Consider the following 23318-nt stretch of genomic DNA (forward strand, 5'->3'; position numbering starts at 1 on the left):
GTCGCCAAGGAGGCGGAAGGGGTGGAGATGGACTGCAGCTGGAGCTATGGAGGAGTGCATGTGCTCCGTAACGGGGACACAAACTCACTGTGAACTATAAGCACTCACGAGAAATGAAATATTTGTTGAGGACTTGATTCTGGTTCCTAGTTAATCCCAAAACCTCGATACAAAGTAACGAGCTAAATCCAATAATGTGAATTAACTAACAGTGACTAATTAGAGTGGATAGAGGTAGATTCATCTGAACCAGCTTTCTTTATGCATACTTCAATGGTGAATGAAGAATATAAAATAAAAACAGAGAAAAGTCTTGATGAATTGAGGTAAATAGGGGCCGTGGAGACTTGGATTATATTGCACGAGTTATGTGAGAGTTTGGAAAATAGATGTTTTGCTCCTCCACTCTTTAAAATGCAGCCTCCATTCACTTCAATTCATCAAGAATTTTCTCTTCTTTTTTTTCCTCCGTTCACCACAGAGGTTATGCGAGAAAAACAACTATTTATTCAATTCAAGGGGACACGCAGTGAGTAATTGATAAACAAATGCTCGTTTTGTGGACGGGAGATTCCTTCTGCTGAAGCTTTTTGCTTGTTTTTTCTGGAGCTTTTAAGTGCATCGTGGGTGTGGATATTAGATGGTTGGTTTCAGAAAGTTACAGAACGGGGCGAACACAGCATCCACCCTAAAGTAACGTAGGGAAGGTGAAAGTGGGAAGGCTCTCCGATAGGTATTCCACCATCAAACAAGCAGGTCCGACCCTGTACACAGGACAGGGTACACACTGACCCCTCAAAAGCTGCTGCATGTATAATAGCCTTTTGTGTCAAGCATATGGCTTTCTGCCTTTTACGTCTATCCTTTCAATCCATTATGGAATTTCTATAAATAAACAGAAAAACCATTGGAGACATTGATCAAATCCAACAACATCGGCTAAAACCAGCAATCAAAAAAAAAATCTATATTCATGTTGTTACAACATCCAAGTTCCGAGGGCTTGTTGTGATTTTGTCGTGATGCTTGCTCTACCAGTCTGAACGCGAGTATAGATTTGAGCCTTGAAATAGGAAGATGATTGATGGTTTCCAGCGCTCTGCGTCTCGGCTCAAAGTGCTTCCCAGGTGGTGGTGCGATGGAACGCCGTCTCTTTGCAGACAAAGTGGCCACTATAGCAACGGTTTGGTTTTTGCACACCCATAGAACCCATAGGTACCTCTGTCTAGACAGCACTTTATCAGCGCTGCGATTGTATACTACAAATGTGCAGATACGCTGCCTAAAGCTCGGCAAACACGGTCTAATGTTTTTCTTTTCTTTTTCTTTCATGTGCTGTGCTGCCAACGCCCTACCAGGTAAGACCACTCCCTTTACTTTAATCTCTCTGCCGCAATGGGCATGGTCTCCCCCCCCATAACCCCAAGCCCCATCATACCTCAAAGGACCACCGGATCTGTAGACATAGGTGGCTCAGATAGTCTGGAAACAAAAGGCGGATATAGTTGTGTTGAAAGCTTTGACTTGATGCTCTTGCATTGAAGTTGTTTTTGTCTGTTTTCCATCTTCATGTGACATCACACTAGCACATTTTATACAATCAGCACAGAATGTTTTGGTGAGCTTTTTCCTGCCTATCTCTTGTGAAAGACACCCCTTATCTCCGACTTGTCTCTCAGCCCCACTTAGCTCGCTGACATTTTTTTCCATGTCGTCATCAGAGCCTATGAAATTGACACGGTTCTGCGTGGATAAAAAAAAAGAAAAGAGCTTGACTCATGGCATCTTAGGTGGGAAACGGGGGAGTTTGTTGAATCATTCATGGGACTTTGTGTTTTGTCGAACGCGTCCCAGGTTTTGAAGAGAGGCTGCCGAATTTCAAGTGCACTGTCCTGTTGGAACCATTTTGCGTATGCTCGGCACTCGCCGCAGAAAAGGGAGGGGGTGCACTGTGTCGCGCAACAGAACAGACATGGACACGGAAAGAGGAGTGAGGAGCTGGAGGGGGGGCTACAGTGAGCAAGAGCCCAATAAGTGCTGCGTTTTAGCAGCTGAACCGTATGCCCTCTTTCTTTCTTTTTTCACTCGTTGTGCATGAAGAGTGCTGATCTCCAACTGGAGAACTAAATGGGCCATCAAGAGCTCGGGCAGATGCCTTCGCGCTTTGATGGAACCTCACTGACGGTGAAGCGAAGATGAGCGGCGGCATGAAACAACAGCAGTTTGTCGAGGGATTGGGCCGCCGTTGCCGACAGAGGGTCCCGTAAGGACTTCTTTTTGTCATGCATGTTAAAAAAGCCTTCAGTCAAAACAAGGCCGCTCGGGTCTGTCATTAAAGCTTGCGGGTGACGGCAGTCGCCCTTTCATGTGTTCCTCGCTCTGGGCCCTTCCCTTCCTGTCGAAGCCGTCCCATGGCCGAGCCCCTCTTCCTCTAGATCCAGCGAGTCCAACAAAAGTTCGCTCACGGAAACTGAGCTGTCTGGACTGAGACGCATCTGAGGAGTCTGCAATAAATGCATGAAAGTACACATTTGACCACGTGCGCGGCGGCTGTGACAGGAAGTCCCGGGCGGACACACAACAGGAAGTTGTCTGCTTGAGTGAGACCACGCTCAACCCATTTTTTGGAAAAAGCTCTATTTTCAGGGACCTGGCTTGATAATGGACGGAAGCCCAAACACACACACTGAGAACATAAACAGCTGCTGCTTCTCGACAGCACTTGACTCGACAGATTTGAGGTCTTTGATTCAAGGGGCAGCGCCGGTGCCAGCTCGCAACTCGCGTTCAAGCACCTTACAGTGTGCTGCAGCATTACCGGGAAACAGTGGAGGCTTTGTGCGATTCGTAATAGGATTTTAATGCCGTCTCTTTGTGGCTCAGAGAAGATTTCTGCTGATTAAATTCCAGGCCGGCCTTGTGAGTTGAACCGGCTTTTAGGAATAAACGCACCTGGAACCCTATGAAGTAAAAAAAAAAACTGCGGGAAAGAACGTGGCGCGGCCATTCTGAGCTGTTTGTACCCCTTTCATTGTCATTTTTGCGAAGGCCGAAGGCCGACCTGGGTAGTGCCGTAGCGTGACTCGAGCTCTTCGCCCTGTCATGGTGGGGGACTTTCAGGGGGAAGTGGCCACTACAATGGCCGCATCACGCCGCTCTGAGTGAGACAAAACACCTGTCAGGAGCGGTCACGCCTCATCGTGGCGCCTGTTAAAGTGGGAGGTCCTCTTGTCACTCAGTGCGGTGCCCCCATCTCTTCCCTAATACCATGTTTTTGGAGGAGGAAGCTCTTAAAAAGGGCCCCTTCACACCGTCCACACAAGTTTTTTTTTTTCCTTTCTTGTAACTCTTTCCCTAAGATAAGGTTGCCTGTTGGAATTGCGGCGCTATTGGTTTTGTTGTCCGTGTGTGTGTGTGTGTGTGTGTGTGTGTGTGTGTGTGTGTGTGTGTGTGTGTGTGTGTGTGTGTGAGAGAGAAGAGGCTGGAATGCAGATTTCATATCCTCCCAGATAATGAGATTAGGGACGTGACATGTGAGGGAGGAATTCCAGCCACAGACCTCTGCTGCTCCGACACGGATAGCTGGTGCAGGACAGTTCTTCTTCCTCCTCCTCCTCCCCCTCCTCCTCCTCTTCCTCCTCCTCCCCCTCTTCTCAATTTAGCTGCTTTCACATCAATCCAGAAATGTGAGAAATATCATCGGTAAAATGTTTCTACAGTCAAGCATGCAATTCTGTGGATAAGAATACGCAGAGGGAAGCTTCTGATAAAAGCTGATATTTACTTGGGTATAAATGCATACCTGTCAATTTCTCCCACTCATTAAGGTTTTTGCAGATTTACCAAGAAAAAAATATTTATTTTGTATTTACTGTTAATATGTTTTACACAATTATATATTGTATACAATGTATAACTTAGAGGCCTCATTCAAGTCTTTTTATTTTATTTTTTGTCTTTGCATTAAATGTCCATCCACAATATGTAAGGTGAACATAGGGTAAGTTAAACAGTAAAACATTTCATTCTTTAAAATAAAGAATATATCAAGCCAAGGCCATGTTTCATGCCGACCGTATGACGGCCGCACTGCAGCAACAGCGTACATGGAAGACTTCTGCCGAGCAGGTGTTCCACAAACGTTGCCATACAAGGTTTATCTTTTTACAAATGATTACTTCCGTGTAAATCGCTCGCTCCGTTCCGTGTCTTTCCCTCCCAACAGCTTTCTAACACATGAAATCAGAATGATCACTCTGAGGCATGCCAGGCGCCATTGAATTCAGACCCTGAGAGCTCTCTGAAACCGGTGTACGTGTGTGTGTGTGTGTGTGTGTGTGCTCTCTCTTGTGTTGATTCCCTGCATGCAACCACACCAGTGACATGACTGCCTGTGTGTTTGTGTGCATGCATGTGTGCAAAATGCTGCATGCCTCTGTACCAGTGCAGTACGGGGATCCCAAACGGTGACAGGCACTGGGACGACCCAGCTACCGCATGGCATGTGTGAGGGGTGTGTGTGTGTGTGTGTGTGTGTGTGTGTGTGTGTGCGCAACTTGAGCCCCTCCACGTGACAAGCCCGAGTCCCATCCTGCCCAATCACCCATAATGACTGGACCTCCTGAGACACACACACACACAGACACACACACTCGAAGCATGGGTGACTTCCGACATGGGAGTTCTCTGGCATTTTCCCAGAGCCTCTTCCTCAGTTCACAGCCGAACGAGAAAATGATGTACGGTGCAGACTTCAAAGCTGTGTGTGTGTGTGTGTGAGAGAGAGAGAGAGAGAGAGAGAGAGAGAGAGAATAGGGAATGAAAGGCACACCTCAGCAAAAGAGTAGAGATGTCAGGTAGGAATGGTGCAGCGAGAAGAAGTAGAGAACTATAGTGAAGAGGTGAGACACGTTCATACATGTCTGGAGCTGATCTTGTGTCAGCCTGCACCTACATTCCTCACACCCTCTCCCTCTCTCTCTCTCTGTGTGTGTGTGTGTGTAAGTAAATGCTGTTTCTTTGGATCAGGCGAGTCTGGTGGGCAGAATTTACCCTTGTGCGGCGGCGATGTGTTTGCGTCGTATCTAACTGCGCTCGGCACAAAATGGGCTCGTAATGGCCTTTTAATGACGCTGTAATGGCCTAATAATGAGCAGCCAATAATCATAATTTGCCTAATGGCCGTAGCTCCGCAGCTAATCACTTGGACGCGGATGTGGAGTTCAGTCCTTTCTGCCTTCGCGTCCTCTTGCCACCCGCCGACTCAGCGGGGCTTTCTTTTTGGTCGAGGGCTTTCATGGCTGACGATGAGAAAGGTTTCCAACAAGATGCTGCGGGAACTTTTAAGTGAATGTCAGACAGTTCCGTTTCCATCGACCTTTATGCGCATATACTCAGGATGACACGGTTACATAACTAGTGAAGCATTGGCAGATGGTCCTTGCTGCTTCCCACCTAGGATGGCATTTGTGTTTAGTTTAATTTCTGGTCCATACGCATTTCTGGTCCCCCCCCCATCCTCCTCCTGCTTCTGGATCGGTTCCGCTCCCCAACACCCCCGCCCTGTTGTTATGTAACAGTGAGTGGCAGCGTGACGTGAATACTTTGTCTACAGTGGAGGAACTGCAGCAATCAAGATGCAAAAACCTGTTTCCGTCAGCCTTCATGGCTCGTCTCGCCTTTTTCAGGATGTCGAATGTTCCTTTTGTTCCTCACTCAAGTTTTAAAGCTTTGGCTGCAACTTTTCAGCTTCTTTTAGGCTTTTAGGCACGCTCGCAATGCGGCCCGAGGGATGGCGCAGCCGGTCTGCGTGTCAGGCTGAAATAGCTCAACAATTATTGGATGCATTGCCATTAAGATTGGTACAGACTGTCATGGTGCTCAGAGGATGAACCCGACTGACTAGTGACTTTTCCACCGCTAGGTTCTCATTTGTGATTTTGTCTCAACAACTATTATATGGATGGACATTGGTCACAATTTGGTGCGGGCGTTCTTTACTCGAATTGTTGTCACTTTTCGGGATACTCCCATCAGCCTCAGCGGGACGTTGTGTGCAGTGCTTCTTAGCAATTGTTAGCATGCTAACAAGCTAAATCAAGATGGTGAACATGGTTACACCATCAACATGTTTGCCTTGCTATCATGCGCATGTTAGCATCGTACCTTAGATCATTTTTCTAAAATTCTGACTTGAACTAGGGGCATATTTGTAGTCCCTTGTGACTGATTTTGGACATTTGTTATTATTATTTTTGTATCTAGTTTCCACCAGCTGACTTGACCTACCCTATTCTATCATGAGTATCGGCTGCAGAAGTGGACGTTTGTAAAACACTCTTTTATGAGTGCGTAGCCGGATCGAGTACTCGACACCGCACTGTTTTCAGGCGTCTGCAGCCACTCAAGGAGACTACGAATGATGCAAGTGTTCAAACATCAGGCATTTACTTTGGCCCGGCATCCAAAGTGGGTCGATGCTTGAAAGCTTTCCGGTAAAATGCCGTCACGCTATTGAGGCTGTATGAGGCCTGTAAGTAGGCCGTAGAGCAACCTGTCTTCGGTTTCTGTCGTCAGCAACATATCGTCAATGTGTGGAAGCTCTTGTGCGCTTGTGCTGAAATACTTAGCGTGACGTCTCTGAACGAGACGCCAGCTTTCAGGTTTAAATCTTCCCGTCATCGAGCGTGCACCCTGCTGAAGTGTCCTTGTATGAGACGTCGCCCCCCCTGCTAATCTATGACAGGTACTGACCCCTGAGACATGACTCTGAAAAAAGGAATCACATAATTATATATTGTTCACCGTGACGCTGTTCGTCGGTCCCTGTCCCCCTTTGACATGCTGTCGGCTCATCACTGCAGCCTGTCTCTTTCTGCCTGTTTTAGTGGAGGGATGGATTGTAATTCCTCAATTGTCCCCCTCTGAGGACACACGGTATGTAACCAAACCCCTCAACTCACAAAATGGCTTAACCAGATGGCTGCAGCAGAGGCTGTCCTGCCACGAATTCCGCTTTCTCCTGTTTGTTGAAGTCCTGACGGCTCCCCTTTACCTTCATGTCTGCTCTCGAGTGAAAGACGTGAGCGCAGCAGAGCACCAGAGCATCCTGCTCACTGGAACGCCACACAAAACACCAGCAGTGGCTACAATGCCGTTGTTGTCTGCGTTCTTTATTGTGGCGAGTCCATAAAAAAAGATCTCACCCCGTGAAAGACGGGGTGTGGTGGGAGGTGTTAGTCCATGTGTGTGTGTGTTGTGTGTTTAGAGCCCTCTCTCTGTTTTCCTCATTCACTGTTATTTTATTTTTTTCCCCTGCCAAGTTACGTGACATTGGGAGAGCTTACAGCCGGCTGGAAACTTGGTGCAAATATTCACACACACACACACACACACACACACACACACACACACACACACACACACACACACACACACACACACACACACACACACACACAGGGAGCAGGGTCCCTAGCGGCTTGTCTCTTGCACTCCCTGTGGGAACATAGGTGGCCATTGTTGGGTGCTCAGAGCGCCGGGCAGATGGAGCCGAGTTGCTGACGGTAAAGCTGGAAGGAAGCCCAAAAATACTGGGGCACCAGGGCTCGGCGGCCTGTGTGTGTGTCCGTGTGTTCTTCGGGGTAATACCCTGACCCAATACGCACACACACACACACACACACACACCCAGACCGTCCTCCTCATTATTGCAATGAATTATCCGCGTGGATCGGGTTTTGAGTCCAAGCCCTCATTCCCGCGCCACAGTGAACTGTGTTGGGCTCACTGGCTGAATTTGATCAGAGGATTATGGGAAACAGAGTCAAAACAGCCCCCCCCCCCCCCCCGGGGCTTGCGCACTTATGCGGCAGTGTAGCATTACGAGTGTGTGCTACCGCCATCGTGATGGATGCAGTTTCCCCAACAGTGATGTGAAAGCATTAGTTTTAGAGGCCACAGATGTCACCTCACTAAGTAGCTTGCATCAGTCAGGCCTGTAATATCGCCAGGCCCGGCATCCTTTCTGAACTTAGAGGCCCGACATCGGGGGGGGGGGGGGATCTGCAAACCCAGATGGTAAAAAGCCTCTCTCTCTCTCTCTCTCTCTCTCTCACTTTAACTTCTCAAACAGCTGGAAGTGTAGCCGCAGCAGAGTCAAGTGGATTTCTGCTATTCCTGGGCCAGCTGCTGCTGACTGGCATCAATGTTGGGAAGCTAATGGATGTTAAATAAGGCTGTGGTCTGTGTGCAGGCCTGCAAAACGCGGCGGCCTGAGGCCAGCGCTGGATTTTTACTGTATTGTCAACATTGGCTTTTAAGGATCCACTTGGTGCGCCAGCAATGCTGTGTTTTTTTTGTTCCTTTCATTCTGAGGAGTTGTTGAAGGTTAGCGGCTAGAGACTGGAGAAGTAAAGTTTACACTTCATCCTGTGTTTATTTCATGTTGACTCAGTGGGCTGAAGTTAAGAAAAAAACAATCAGAAAGTGACAAGAATTTGAGCTCAGAAGATGCTTTAAAAAAATGCTTTTCTCATGTTGTAAGAGAGCAGGCCACCGCAGCACTCGTGTAATCTCCATCCAAAACTATTTTCTTCCTCTTTGGAAGTTTTATTTAGGTCAGAAGAAACTACATTTACCCCTGAGAGCTTATTTCCAGACGATGTAGTGAACAGTAGGAGGGGCAAACCATCCTCCTTATCTCTCCGCTGTGATCAGCTGTCTACATGCAAGCCAAAGTATTCCAAGGTGCTAACAGATGGAAATAACACGACTGTACTGTAAATGTAAATGAGACTGAGATATTATTTCATTCAAGTGAACGCTCCCGTTCCAGCTACTCCAGTTCAGGGTACATTTACATATTTTTTAAGGGGTAATTTTTGCCCCCACCGACTAAAATCCAGGGGCATTTAAAAATAAATTGGGGGCACTTTTTGAAACTTGTGAAATAACATTTAACCTTTGTTCAAAATAATAAAGTATTACGTATGAACTGAACCAGACAGCATGTTTCATCACGTTAAGTTCCGACTTAACTTTCCATTAAATAACAGGTTGGGAAAGATTTAATGGGGTAACGTGACAAAAACATAATTTACGACACACAACTTGGTTACCTTTGTCCGTATCGCCAGTAGCTTCAACTTGGAGTGAAAGGATAAAAAGCTGGAGGGACGCTGTAGCCATCTTAACGCTGATTGGCCAAGACTCGACACGTCACGTCAAAGATGTTTTATTGCGAAGACCACGACATCACCTTTTCTCCGTGTCTCACTCTCAGAAACGTTGTGCGGCCAGTAACTAACGTTAGCTAGCTAAAGCAAACTAAATAATTTCCTCTAATAATTATTACTAGCTCAATCACCATAGGCGATGGCGTGTTGCCGGAGATGGTGACGCAGACTGTGTTGGCTGCTCCTCATCTCTATCAAGTATCTGCAAAGCTGTGTTTCATATATTGTAAGTGTAATATCTACTGAGAATTGTCACAATTGTGTATATATATCTCATTGCATTCTGCAGCTTATATGACCGATCGAAACACATAATAATCCCCTGCAAGGAAGAGCAACTCTAAGAGCACCAGAGGCTCCACTTTCATCCTCTCAGTGGATCAGATGGTGGCTGCCTGCACACCTGCTACCCCTTGATGATAGTGTCAAGGGATGGAGACACACACGCACACACACACACACACACACACACACACACACACACTCTCAGAGCTACATAAGTACCCCCGCCCCCCTCCTCCTTCTAACCCCCAGGCATGGCTGTTGAACACCGCATCAGAGGCTCAGTATATGAGGCAGCATGTTGATTACAGCATTTAATTAGTGGCTCGTGACACGACTATTCTGTGATGTTATTGAATCCACCCGGAGCCAATAAGACTGATTATACGCCCCTCTCCTGGTCCATTATACAAGAGGCTGGCCTTGTTTGCTAATCGAGTGTGCTGGTTTGGAGTCCCATAACCCAGAGAGGGGTGGGGGGGGCGTTTTATTTCTCCTCGCCACGGGTTCCCTCGGCTGAAAGGCAATTATGATTTGAGTGGAGTTTTGGTGGAATGAAATGAGGTCTGTGGTTAAGACGTGCTTCAGACCGTTGCAGCGGTTTGTCCACTGAAGGAAAATAAACCATTAACAAGAGCTGAACTGCTGTGGGGTTGTTTTCGACTTAACGGTACGTCATTACACCGCCCCGAAGCCTTGGCGCTTAAAACACTGGGTCCCGTTTCAATTTGGCCTCATCTAATTTAGGTTTATTTCTAGTTATTCTATGTTCAACACAGCTGATTTGGGCTGGGCGGGGTCAACTACATGGAGGGAATGAGGCTATGAATGTGAGTACTATATAACCGCTCACTTTGAGACTAATCCGGGGAAGTATGCTCGATCAAACAAGTCCGCTAAACTGCCATAAACCTGTCCGTTAACTCTGGCGCGTTTGAGAGGACTCCACCTTTGATTCGTTACATGGTGCTTGGACGTCTGCGAATGTCACACATTAAAACCCCATGAAGGTTTTTTTCATTTAAATAAATCACCTCCTGCTCCTTCGACGTGATCTGCAGGGTTGCATCATCGGCTTTTGACGTTTAAATCCCTCATCGGCGACGGAGGCACACAAACGTCTATAGGGGCAAAAAGGTATTCGGAAGTTACTGCCGTCTTCATTTCGGCTGCTCTGCTGGCACTGTTGGTGCGTCATGCCTCAGCGTGGAGGATCTGGGCTCTGCAGGAACTTGTCCAGGGGTGAAGTCACGCTCCGAGCAGTTTGGGAGGCTACGGATTCCTGCTCGCTGTGGTTTGGAATTCCGACAGCTGGTTTTTGGACGGATGAATGAGGAACTGTTGACGTAGAAATCAAACAAATCAGTCATCTCAAAGCCAAACTGCTCAGCAGCTGCTGTCGGAAAGTTCCTCTGCACCTTCCTCAGATAACACCCCCTCCTCCCGTGGCCCTTTATTTGAGATGAAGTGGCCGAGCCATTTCATCCTGGAGGATTATGGGAAAGGTGCGCCGAGTCAGCGATGTATCGCCTTTGCGGCTGATACTTCCTATCACAAGTGGTGACCTGCTCGTCAAATTTGTCTGGAGAGAGGGATTAGAGCGAGGGCCGTTTATGACATTGACATAGATTGTGACCTTAACCAGGTGACCTGATTTCTGATTAAACCGGAAACGCAATAACCGATGTCAGCAGAATTGGAGAAGCATCGGTATCCATCGTTACCCAGGTTGTTTTTTGTGACGCATCGACCCCCACATGTCGGCAAATTGGCTCTTGCTTTTTCGATTTTAAGGCGAGGAAGTGAGTGTTATTTGCCCTGTGCAGGGATTTCTAATTAGGCGGAATCTTCCAGAATGAGGAAGCGAGAAGGCACAGATGAGCTCCGTGCATTGGTATGCAGCGTAGGGAGGATCAGGAGCTTACCTCAGCCAGCCAACACTCACAGGAAGGCTTCTCATCAGCTCTCATTGTCAGCCAGAACACTTAAGACGATTGCTTCCCTGGTGACCTGAAACGCGTGGGAGGTTGAGATGAAAGGATGTAGAGAGAAAGAGGACGGGGCGGAGAGAGCGTAAAAAAAACAGAAAAAAAGAACAGGGGTGAGAGGGAGACGGTGATGGGGGAGAGGAGAAGAGATGCAGGGGCGACGGTACATGGTGATAACTCCACTGCTACAAGACTCCTCCCTCTGCTTTTCTTTTGTGGTGATTGTCCATACCTGCAACACGAGGCGGGGTCAGACTGACCTGCCGAGCAAAAGAGAAAGCAAGCAATGAGCATCAGGGAGGTGAACTCCAGACAAGGACGTCAGGGAATCGACAGGTTTTATAGCCTTTTAAGGCCTTTGGTGGCTGGAACTGGAAATATAGTTGACATTCTTTATATTTTGAGTAATTAAGATACTCTGCAGTAGGGTTGGGTACCGAGAACCAACACGTCCGGTACCTACCGGACCGAAAAGCAATGCAGATTTCGGTGCTTCCTTCCGGTGCCTGAGCCGATTTAAATACTTTTTTTTTTACACTACTCTGTAAAGTTGCACGGTATATAGATACTAAAAAGGTAGCAAGGTGCCCGCACGCTAAAAACGATTATTAAAATAGCGCGGATCAGAGCGCATTCGCTGCCCTGCTCTCCGTCTGCCTGCATGCAGCGCGGGGCTCGAGGGGGCGGGGCTTCCAGCGCTCACACACACAGTGCGCGCACACAGAGATCGCTGCAGACACGAGCACGAGCTTTTGAACGCCCGTCCTCGGCTTGATGTAACAAATCTCTCCAGTTGATATTAATGATGACGTGTAGTCCAGTAAAGCAGCAGTTTTAGGATCCAACAGTGTCTGAGTTCTGTTGCACACGGTCCCATCAGGCCACGTTAAGTTAAAAGGTTTGAAGCTGTAGTTTGAAGTGTGTTTTGTATGTACTTATTTATTTATATCTATAGTATACTTTAAACAGTTAATAATATTGTTCAATTTGAAGAAAAAAATTTCCTTGGCAATAAAAAAGTATCGGTTCAGGCACCGTTTAGGCACCGGTATCGTTTTAAAAGTATCGGTTTAGCACCGGGATCGGAAAAAACCCAAACGATACCCATCCCTACTCTGCAGTGATATGTCCGCTTAATAATACAAATCTGCGAGTTCATCAGTTAATTATTGCGTGTTCCATCTTTTGCAACCTCCAGCGCATTGTGCCTAAAACTGACTATAACAGCCGTGTTTGAATACCACTAATGCAACGAATGCATAAACAATAATTATTAAAAAAATTGAGACAGCAAACAGCAAAACTTCTCTATTTTTTTTAATATGCCAAAAAGAGCAAAGAATTGGTCGGCAAGTTCTCGAAATGGGAAAAAATTAACTCGTCAAGAACATTTTTAGTATCTGGCAGAGGAAATGGAAATGTGTGGGCAGGCATCTCTACCATTGTCCTGAGTGTGCAGCTATATGCCGTCCTCAGGTGTGTGTGTGTGTGTGTGTGTGTGTGAGCGTGTGTGCATGCGTGCGTGTGTGTGTGTGTGTGCGTGTGTGTGGGTGTGTGTGTGTATTACAAGAGGCCAGCCAGCCAGTCCACCGCTTATTAATGAAGTCTCTTTCATTTTGGGGAGGATGAGAGGTGGATGCACTTCATTAACCTCGATGCCTCTTAAAACAACACACACACACACACACACACACACACACACACACACACACACACACACAGGCATTTACACAGGGAGAGCAGAAAAAGACACAGGCTACATTGAGGGCGGAAGTAACTAAAGCACATGCCAGGCGGATGAAGATGGATGGCAACCTTTTCACTGGCTGCTTTATCTCGGCCCACACAAGGCAAAAACAGCAGCTTTGTCCGCGCCCCATTCAGTTTTTCCAGCGTAGAATAGAGAGACAATGTCTCCTGACTAAAGACCCTGACGTTTATGGATATTAATGGTGTGTCGGTGGGGCTTCAGATAGAAATGCGGTGCGTTCATTGTAAACAGAAACAATACCTGCTATTAAACTTCTGCACAATTCAGAGCATTTCCATCTTAATAAGTCCTGTATGTTCATGCTGAGAATCTTTGGAAACATGTTAGTTTCAACTTCAGTTGCCCTTGTTTTCACTTGGAGTCGAGACAAGTAGGTCACAGTATTTTACTTGTTCTGGATAGTCAAGTCAAGTTATCTCTCCCCACTGATGGATCTTGAGTCTAACTCTGAAATGTACAGTAGGTATGGTGTATTTCATTCTGTCGATTATTCTTTAGATGAACCCGTTAACCGTTCCAGAAAATGTCCGAGATTATCAAAATGACGGCAATTAACTTTGTGTCAATTATTCATATGGAACAAGAACTCTTTATTTCCACGAACTGGGTTGTGCAGCCAACACTTTGCTAAATAGATTAAACGGCCAGTTAAGATAATTGCTTTCACAGAGCATCATGTTAAGTGTGAGTTGGTAAAGAATGCAGATTTTTTTTTCAATGACCCACCATGATCTTATCTGGTGAAAGTCTCCCGTTTTCTCGTAGCGACATTTCTTCAGTTCTGAGTCTCATTTATTTGCCGCCCAATTTGTCCCAAAGAGACTCCTGACTGGACCGCCGATCAACGTTTGCCTTGTAAAAAACCGACCGGGCTGCTCCTTCATTAACCCTCGCTGCATCGCTGAATCAAATCATGATATCCCTCATCTGCTCGGCGGCCAAGGACGTTGCACTTCTCAATTAGTGTTCTCTGCACGTCCTCTGCCTGCCGGCTCATAACTCCAGCCTGCATTCATCATCAGTTCGGATCGCTCTTCTCTCCTCATCTTTGGATCAGAGTTGCCCGATTCCAACAGAATGTCCTGGCCCCCTGTTTGTGTGCGAATGATTCGTGGGGGTCCTCGGGACGGCTGACGGTCCCCCGTCTCTGCCCCTCATGTGTGTCCCCACTCTCTCTCTCTCTCTCTCTCTCTCTCTCTCTCTCTCTCTCTCTCTCTCTCTCTCTCTCACGCTACGCTGAGGAATTTTCCAGCTTGTTAATTGGCTAAATTAAAAGCCATTTCCCCTAATAGCGAGAGCTTTAGGAGCCATTAATGGATCGGTCGGGGGGGGGGGGGGGACTGTGTCTCTGATCGGGGTGCAACTTATCTAAAGGAGAGAGAAGGATGGGATGGGACACCATACAATTAAGAGGGGGGGTCAGACATAGGATTCAGTGATGTCATCGACGGCACCGGGAAGCACTCGTTGCTTTATGGAGGACTTTGACCGGGGCGACATTAACTGCTTGGTTGAATTACACAGCGAGGCCCTTTGGACGGCTCGGTGACACGTGACAGGCATAGTATGAGATGGCACTTTTGTTGGAGTGATCTATAGTGTCCTCTTAACCGTGTTTCTTCATGGATTGTTTCTTCCAATCAGAATCTCAGCGTAAAAGATGAAGTTCTCCTTTAAAAAAATGAGAGGCTTTCTAAAGGGACTTTAGTGCTCAGAAACACTCCCACCTTTGTCCACAGGGACCACCAAAAATCAACACAAAGTTAAAGTACCCATTAGTAACTTTAGGCACAATTTTGAGGTTCTTGTGTATTTCACAAGTATTCACAAGTATTCACAAGTATATCACATTCTGAAATAAGGATTTGAAAGTGGCTCATGGCAGCCACCTGCTTTGCCTCTTGTGTGCACACGGCGGACTCTCGAGGTTGTGCGCAGGTTTGAGGAGAAACAGTCTTATCTCGCCACAGCTGGAATGTCAGGAACGTGGGGGCCGTCCGCCTCGCGCCTCCCCATCATGTCATCAGTTGCTTCTGTGTAAACGGACCACAGAGGAGGAGCGCCAACACGGAGGCCCTTCAGATCACGGCAGCTCCCACCTCCGACCTTTCAACGTGGGCCAAGCAGCAGACTATTGCAAGGCCTGAAGGGAGACAGACATGGACTGTCAGACCAGGAGGGGGCTTTTCCCCAGACCGTCCTGGATGTCTATCTTGATGTCTCCTCCCTCACAACCAAACTAGTCGAGGCAGGCCACAGGGGGAGCTGCAGATTTGCAGGAAAGCAGGAAAGCACTCTTACATGCTCGACACCCTGGTGCAACCCACCTCTCACGCTAAACCTCGAAGAATAGATGAATAAGATTCAATTAAAAAAGGAGGACAGGCGGAGATGGTGACTCAATCCTCGTTTCCCCACAGCTGAGGCAAATCCACGACAGAGGTGATAAACAAGTGCAAGCCTTGCGTATTTCCTCCCGGCGCGCAGGAGTTGTTTGGCAGAGTCCGCCAAGGCCGCGTACATTGGGGCGGCATGAAGGATGTGTTGCATGAGGTAAACAAGTCCCAAAGGGATCCTTCTCTCCTTTTTTCCTCCTGTCTCGCCCTCCGGCCCATTTCTCAGCCTCTATTTATTCAAGTGGTGGAGAAAAGGAGGGGACAGTGAAAGGGTTGTATACACCTCACAGCTGGACACTGATAGGACTTTTTACAACCCGCGGTGTCCTTGCGTGTGAGAAAAGGCAGAAGTTGGTCCAAGTCCCTTAGAAACCCCCCACCCCACCTCCTCCGTTGCCAATTCTTGGCCCTATTTGTGGATGACCTAAAGGCTCTCCAGCCCAGACTCGCATATGTTCTCTGAAGCTCCCATATGTCCTCGAGGATCTGAAAAGGCTGCTTTTGTTCCTCCTGATGATGTCCACTAGTCTGCGAGTGAAGACAGCCTGTGGAAAAAGTTGAAAAGACTTTGTGCGTTTTGAACGTTTTAACCCGGAAAATCAAATGTTTGGGCTCAGCTGTGAGGCATTTAGAGCTGGTCGATTATTGCAGTCGCAGACTGACTTACCCCTGTTCTGCAAATACTGAAGTTTTCCCCTTAAAGCCTGGAAAAATGTGATAACACAGGGAGGCAATTGAACGTGTACAATAGAGCCAGAGAGGGGGAGGGAGGGGTGACACATTTTTCTTCCTGGCTGTAAAACTCTTCCTTTTTTTGTGTGTGTGAGGGGGGGGGGTAGCAAAGACCCCTTCCCCTGTTACACACACACGTTTTGACAGGGATTTTCACACGTGTCCATCTTTTACAGTTAACAGCATTAAGAGAAAACAACGCATGCGACGTGTGGCGGCATTCATCGTTTTTTTTTTGTGCCATTTTCTCACTCTCTATGTGTATTCACCTTACACTCTTTTTTTTTTTTTTTTGTTGAAAACCCACTCTGAGAGAAAGTTCCAATACAGAGATCAAGCTTCTCCTCGTCTGAGAGCTTCGTTTAAGGAAGTGGTACCTTCGACATGTTGTGTCTGTCCAATGGGTCCATCTGCCATGTTTGAGGCTGTGATCCCACACACACACACACACACACACACACACACACACACACACACACACAGAGGGCTGCAACTGAATTGCCTCGGGCCCCTGCTGTAGATGCCGCATAAACGTCTGCTGTCCACCTGTTGTCTCTTAAGCAGCACCCATGCTGCCCAACTTAAACCTAAATTAAATAAACGTGTAACTTATGATATCATTTTAATACCGCTAAATCTTTCTCACAGAAAAGTGTGAAAGAGTCACACAGAGGGATTTAGAGCTGCGTCAATGTGAGTAAGGTAGATTTCAATAAGGGAATTGTCTTCATTTCTGACCTTGGGTGGTACCACTGAGTATTGCTATGTGCACTCTAATGTTGGTACGAGGCACTGAAAACGAGCTTGCACACACACACGCACACACACACCTACTCTTATTTGATTGCGCATACGTGTCTGTGTGTGTGTGTGTGTGTATGTTTCAGGAAGTCCTGTGACCGGCCCCCCGACTCTCCCTGACGTGAATCACTTAGAAGCAACACACTCTAAGCTAAATGAACTCCCCCTCTCGCTCGCCCTTAATCACATTAGCCTAAGTGATATGGGAACGCTAGGCCAGACACACACACCCTCCTACTTTCTCTGTCTTTCAACCCAAATAAATAGCCACTCTCCCGAGGTTTAAGTTGTCTTAAGCTCCATCTTTGGATAATAGGCCGTTTGCTCCCCCAAAGACCCCAGTGTGGAATAATGAGGATCAAGACGAGGGCAGAGAAAGCAGGTCGGGAGAAATGCAAGAGGGTGGAACAGAGGACACCCTGCTAATACCCGCCCCGGGGTTTAACTCATCAAAACACCTGTTTTGTCAGTCTGAGAAGTTATTGTGCGGAACAACTACTGGATTTTCTTTTTTTCTTGTTGCAGTTGACTGCTGTTGGGGTGGTGGTTAAATACGTTTTAATGAAACAGGCTCACGCCTGGATGGCGACAACCTCCAGGTCTGAAAAGTGAAGCCAATGCATTCTTTCTAATGGCCATCAGGGAAAGAAAGAAGTCAGATTGTATAGAAGTCTATGGGAAAATGACCCTTTTTCTCAATTGCTTTGTTCCCTCAGGCAACATTGTAAACCTGAGTTTATGGTCTCAATCTCTGGTTTCAAGTCTTCCAACGCAGCACAATGTTCATTCAGCAAATTATGATCCCATTTAGAGTCAAATGCACCCTAAAGCAGGGTATGCTTTAGGGGCGGGGCTACTTTGTGAATGTGAAGGTCGTTGCGCGTGTTTCCATCTTACTTTCACAGTCTGGTTTCAGTTCATGAAAGCTTATTGTAACGTTTTGGTTTAAAATGTCAGCGTTCGGTTGACACTCGTCGTGTCACTTTGAATTGCAAACAAAAAAAAGTGTCAGTCCCAATATGTCGAGAAAACAGCATAAAACAAACCAATAAGTTACGTCACATTAACTACGCCCACATCTTGTATACAGTCTATGTTCAGGCCTGATGTCTTTGTTACAGTACAACATAAAATAAATGCCAAATCTCCAAGGAAAAAACCTACTTTGCTATGTACTGACCGAATGCAATGTCTCGACATGCTGTAATAGCTAACTAATAGTTGGAGTTGCAATGCAGAGCTCGTCTTCACGTCGTTTCCCTTTGAGCTGGTACACATGTCCAAAATGCTAAAACACTGGTCGTTCAGCATCATTTCATTTAGAATATTACAACATGATGAGACGCTAATATGCATCTCTGTGCAGAGCGATCAGGTTTCCTGAGCCATGCAGGACACAGGCAGAGGAGGCTCCGTGTGTGCCTGGTTAATAATCGATGGAGGGAGCCGTGTTATTCTCTGGTAAATAGCTCCCAGTTTCTGCCCGGCCCGGCCCATGTTTTATGGATGAGCCTCTCATATGCCTTGTCAACACAGCGCACCATCAATCTGCATCAGCTGGGCAAACAGCAGATTGACCGGCCTGTGTGTGTGTGTGTGTGTGTGTGTGTGTGTGTGTGTGTGTGTGTGTGTGTGTGTGTGTGTGTGAGAGGGAGATAAGGGAGATGTCTGCGGTGGGTCTTTGTTGTGTTCGAGGTGGGTGGGTTGGTCAGGTGTACCATCCTCGTAATTGTAGTACTTTGTTGGCGCTGGGCTTTGGGCCATTGTATTCCTCCTGCCTAAAGAACCCCGAGCTTTGTGCAACTTGTATCGTTTGCTCTTCCAGTTTTGCATTTCTTTGCCTCAGTCTGAGCACTGTGGATGGAAGATGTGATTGGTTGTATAGAAACTTTTCACATTTCAAAGTTTGACATTTTGTGTGTGCCAGAGACACTGATTATTACTCCTCCTCACCCTCCTCCTCCTCCTTCATCCACTTCCTGTCACCTATCCATTCCAGACTTCTACATCTCCTTTGCTTTAGTCCTCTTTTTCCAAAGTTGTTCCACATTCTGATTCTTGTGAGCCTTGTGTGCCTTTTCTTTTTCGAGATCTAACTCTCTTTTCTTTCTTCTTTCCTTCCCTCCTTGCCTACTGAAGCTCACAAATATATAATTGCAGGTAAGCACGCCAAGCTATCTTCCAATGCTTCTTCTGTTTGCTGACAGGTGGTTAGTCGTCATGTGTTCTGAGCAACTTTGTGGATAAAAAGGGGTAAACGTTAATTATTCATCAGTTTTATGGTTTATCTTGATGAACCAGATAATATCTGAAGCAGACGTAATTAATATGACAGTCAATACGAGGAGCTTGAAGATCAATACCACAGTCATATAACGCACTCGAACACCAAAATGGGGTTTTCTTAGTTTGTGTGTCTGATTTCCATCCGTATAGGGAGGATTTATAGCGTGTGAGTCGTACATCCTCTCGGGCTGCAGGGCTGTGACAGTGTTCCCCTGTTGCATGCATGAAACATATCTTTGTAATTGCTTCCTCCTCCTTTCATATACCTGATGCTCTTGCTGACAGAATTAAAGGGTTGCAGACTCATGTCATGCATTCTGTATGTGTGTAATTTGCTGTGGTGTAATTATGGCCGCCGCGGTGAATTCATCACAGCACAGCAATGCCACATTTGTGTCGAGCCGCCCGCAGAGAGAGGACACACTATGGCAGCGAGAATGTTTTGAAATACTTTTTAGGATTCAAGTATCGTAATTATTATTATTGTGTGAAATTAATATTTAATGGAAAAGGAATCCCTATTGTTTTCATTGAGAGTACATGAAACGCACATAAAGTAGAACATTTACTCTCCTTTTAGCTCAGTGTTTAGTTACTTTTTAGTTGTTATATAATGTTCATGTGGCAAACCTTAACAGGGTTATTGCTTTTGTTAAATAAAATAACTGCAACATTATTTCTGTATCTGCGTCATTGTACTGGGCAAAGTTTTTTTTTTAAAACAAAGATAAGTTAAAATGCTAAAATGGCATATATGCAACCTTTTTGTTGAAATAAACCTTCTCCTTTGCCTTTGGTTTGTTTGATAGCACCAGTGAACCCACTATATAATTTGATAGTACCAGTTAACTCGCTACATCACTGCAGCCGGCAGTTGCACAGCGTTGGTAAATAAAAAAAGCCACAAATTGCTCTAGTCGCTCTCTAGTGTTGAAAAAGCACACAACTGCGTGAGGCAAGTGAGGCATTAGACATTTTCACATAGATTACTAGGCGAGGATAAGGAGTAGGGGTGAGGTCAAAGGTCACGCATGGTGGGGTTACGAGGGCTCTGGCGCTCGCTAACTGCCAGCGACCCGCTCGGTTTCGGGTTTCCTCGGGGAGCTCATTAACCGCTGTACAGGCGAACCGACAAACAAAGCGCCTGCTGCAAGGGGAAATCAACTGAGCCCCGAGGAGCTGCTGAACTCGCCTTTCCCCAGTGGGGGTCAGGGGGACGGAGGGATTCTCTTTCTGTGACTTTTCTTTGAGTTCCCGCTCTCATATTAGACACAACGCTGATGATGGGGTAAGGATTCAGTGAAGTAAGGAACTTCTCCACATCTGTCAGGCGGCACATTTCCCCTTTGCACTCCGTCTGCTACGAGCTGCGCGGGTTCTCATCACCGACTCCCATTATCTGCCCACCAGCATTTCCCTCGAGCACCCCTCCCTATTCAACACAGGACAGGTAGTTGTGGCCCTTTTCAAAAGCTACACACCAATCACAATGCGAGGGTGAGTGGAGAGCACATCTTTTGTCGGCTCCGCTATGAATCCGGCAGATACCAATTCCCTTCCCCAAGCCGGAGACGGATCCGTTGATCCATTCGTCCGCTCCAGTGGGTCGCCAGAACTCCATTATCAGCCCTTTTAATGTGACTTCTCGAAGGCGAGGGGATGCAATTACATGCTGCCCGGTTTGGGGAGGTCGCTGTGTGCAGTAATCAGGGTGGGAGGGTTACGGCCTGTAGCTTTGGGCTCTTTAGCCCTCTGTTCCCAAGAGGGTAGGTGTCATTCCTATTAAATGATAAGCTGTGTGCTCCATATTATCCAGCTTGCTAGTGGATAAGTGGCCGCTACACATAAATCCGTCACCCTGCACATTTTATCCGAGGACTGGACGGTTAGCAGAGGCCCACTTCCTGACTGACAGCTGACTGTCAAAGGAACGGACTCGTAGGGACTCGGCTTCCTTCTTCTTCTTCTTTTTTTTTGTCCTCTTTCAACTGAGCCCTGGAGCTTTTTTCTTCGCTGCCTTAAACGGCTGTTGTTTAATTCAAAGAGATCGACTTCCAGGGATTGGAGGTAAATGGCAAATGTGACAGAGAGAGTTAGGGACTCGCTTTAGGAATATAGAGAATCTCTGAATAGACTCTCAGCCGCAACCTTGATGCCGGGAACGTTTTTGATGTGTGTCCGTTGCATCGGTTAAAATGCCTTCGAAGCCGGGCCGCTTTAAAAGGAATTCTGCCATATGTTGGAATGCACATTTAATCGAGGCTAGTTTATTCTCAATATTCGTCAAGTAAAGTAAAGATAAGATTCTTCATTTTTGGGCCGGGCAAGCAGCCGCCCCACGTGTTATCACCGACTATTCATCAAGGCACCCCCTCCCTGTCATTTCCCTTTCACTCCTTCCCCTCTGCCTCATTCCTTGAGGTCAGAGCGAGAACCCCCCCCCCCCCCATAAACCTTGGATTAGAGACATCCTCATTTATCAGTACAACAACAATAGAAAAGAACCTCCCAGTATAGTCAGGGCCGACCTGACCCTCTGTATCAGCCCTTCCTCGGATAAGACGCTAATGAGCTGACGTGTTCACAAAATAGACCAGGGTTTCAAGGACCAGACTGCTGGTTTGTCGTTGTACCGCCCCTTTTTGAGGAACTGCTCACACTCAGAAACTACCGCGGACTATTTATTCCCAGCATGCTTTGAGTTTGAGAAAAATCTCAGACCTTCCAGGCAGCCGTCGGTTTCAGTTTGCATAGTTACAAATTCACTTGCAGAGACTTGCTGGCGATAGGTGATCAATCAGGGAACTCTCAGGCCAGCGCAATCCGTCTTGTCCAAGTTATTTTTCCCATTGGAAACACAGATTTGCTCTGAGGGCCCCTCCTCGGTCGTGTACTTCAAGGCCCCCAAGACGTCCGTGACTTGTTAATTAATCTTGCATCCTTGAGGTACGTCGTCCGGAAATCCAACGCAGATGTCGAACGCCGAACAGATCGGGATGTCGTGATAACGACAGTGTGGATGTAACATGTTGACAAATCACACTTTGATTTCCCCCTGCAAATTGAATGCAATTCTAAAATGCTCACGCATGGTAAATAAAGTTGACTGTAAATATGAAGATGATCTTTCCACACGTGTTGCATTCGGGTCGAGGTGTCCGGGCCTCACAGGTTTACGTGTCGGTTCCTGCATGCTGCTGGTATGCACGAGTGCTTATTTCCAAACGAGCGTGTGACTGTTTATTTCCATAGGCGTATGTGCGCGCGCCCAAGAGTGTTTATTTCCAAAAAGTGTATGTGTGTGTGTGTGTGTAAGAAAGTGAGCTGTGTATAGAGAGCGAATGCTCTCAGCAGCATATGTTTATTGCCGTGGAGAAAGGCAGGGCTGACAACTCCTACTCTCCCGGCGCTTTAAACTACCACAAACAGTCCTGTCACAATCTGCCAGGGATTCTGAAGTGTTGCCAATAATGTCATATTTTGCCATCAAATCGGTTTTAGCGTCAGTGGAATGTACAGCGTAATATACAACGGGTGTCACTCGATCAGACAAAGAGAGTTAGGCACTGGCAGGGCCATAAAAGACGCTCCATTCCAGTAATCTTAACAGGCCTGAATTATGTTGCAGAGCGGTGACAGCAAAACAAAGCGGAAAAAGGAGAGCTGCGGGAGCTGCTTCTTCATTTCCATGACCGCAGCTTCACACTTAACAGATATTAAAGGGAGGGAGTGCTCTCCCAAGACAAATTATTATTACTTATAAACCGTGTGCAAAGTAAAATGTAATCGCAGCATCCACTGAGCTCTTGAAATGTATTTTTTGCCT

The 23318-nt window shown here is 46.8% G+C and overlaps 1 protein-coding gene across 1 annotated transcript in view; it reads left to right on the forward strand.

The window, feature by feature from the left end:
• Window positions 1–23318, forward strand: part of agrn (agrin) — a gene marked incomplete at its 5' end in the record, with an annotated part of 206570 nt that overhangs the window by 36028 nt on the left and 147224 nt on the right. The window contains one exon of the mRNA XM_079226528.1: window positions 19346–19366. Coding sequence (XP_079082654.1) covers window positions 19346–19366 — 21 coding nt within the window. The remainder of the gene's footprint in view (window positions 1–19345; window positions 19367–23318) is intronic.

Source organism: Taurulus bubalis (genome assembly GCF_910589615.1).
Source record: "Taurulus bubalis genome assembly, chromosome: 11".
Taxonomy (NCBI): domain Eukaryota; kingdom Metazoa; phylum Chordata; class Actinopteri; order Perciformes; family Cottidae; genus Taurulus; species Taurulus bubalis.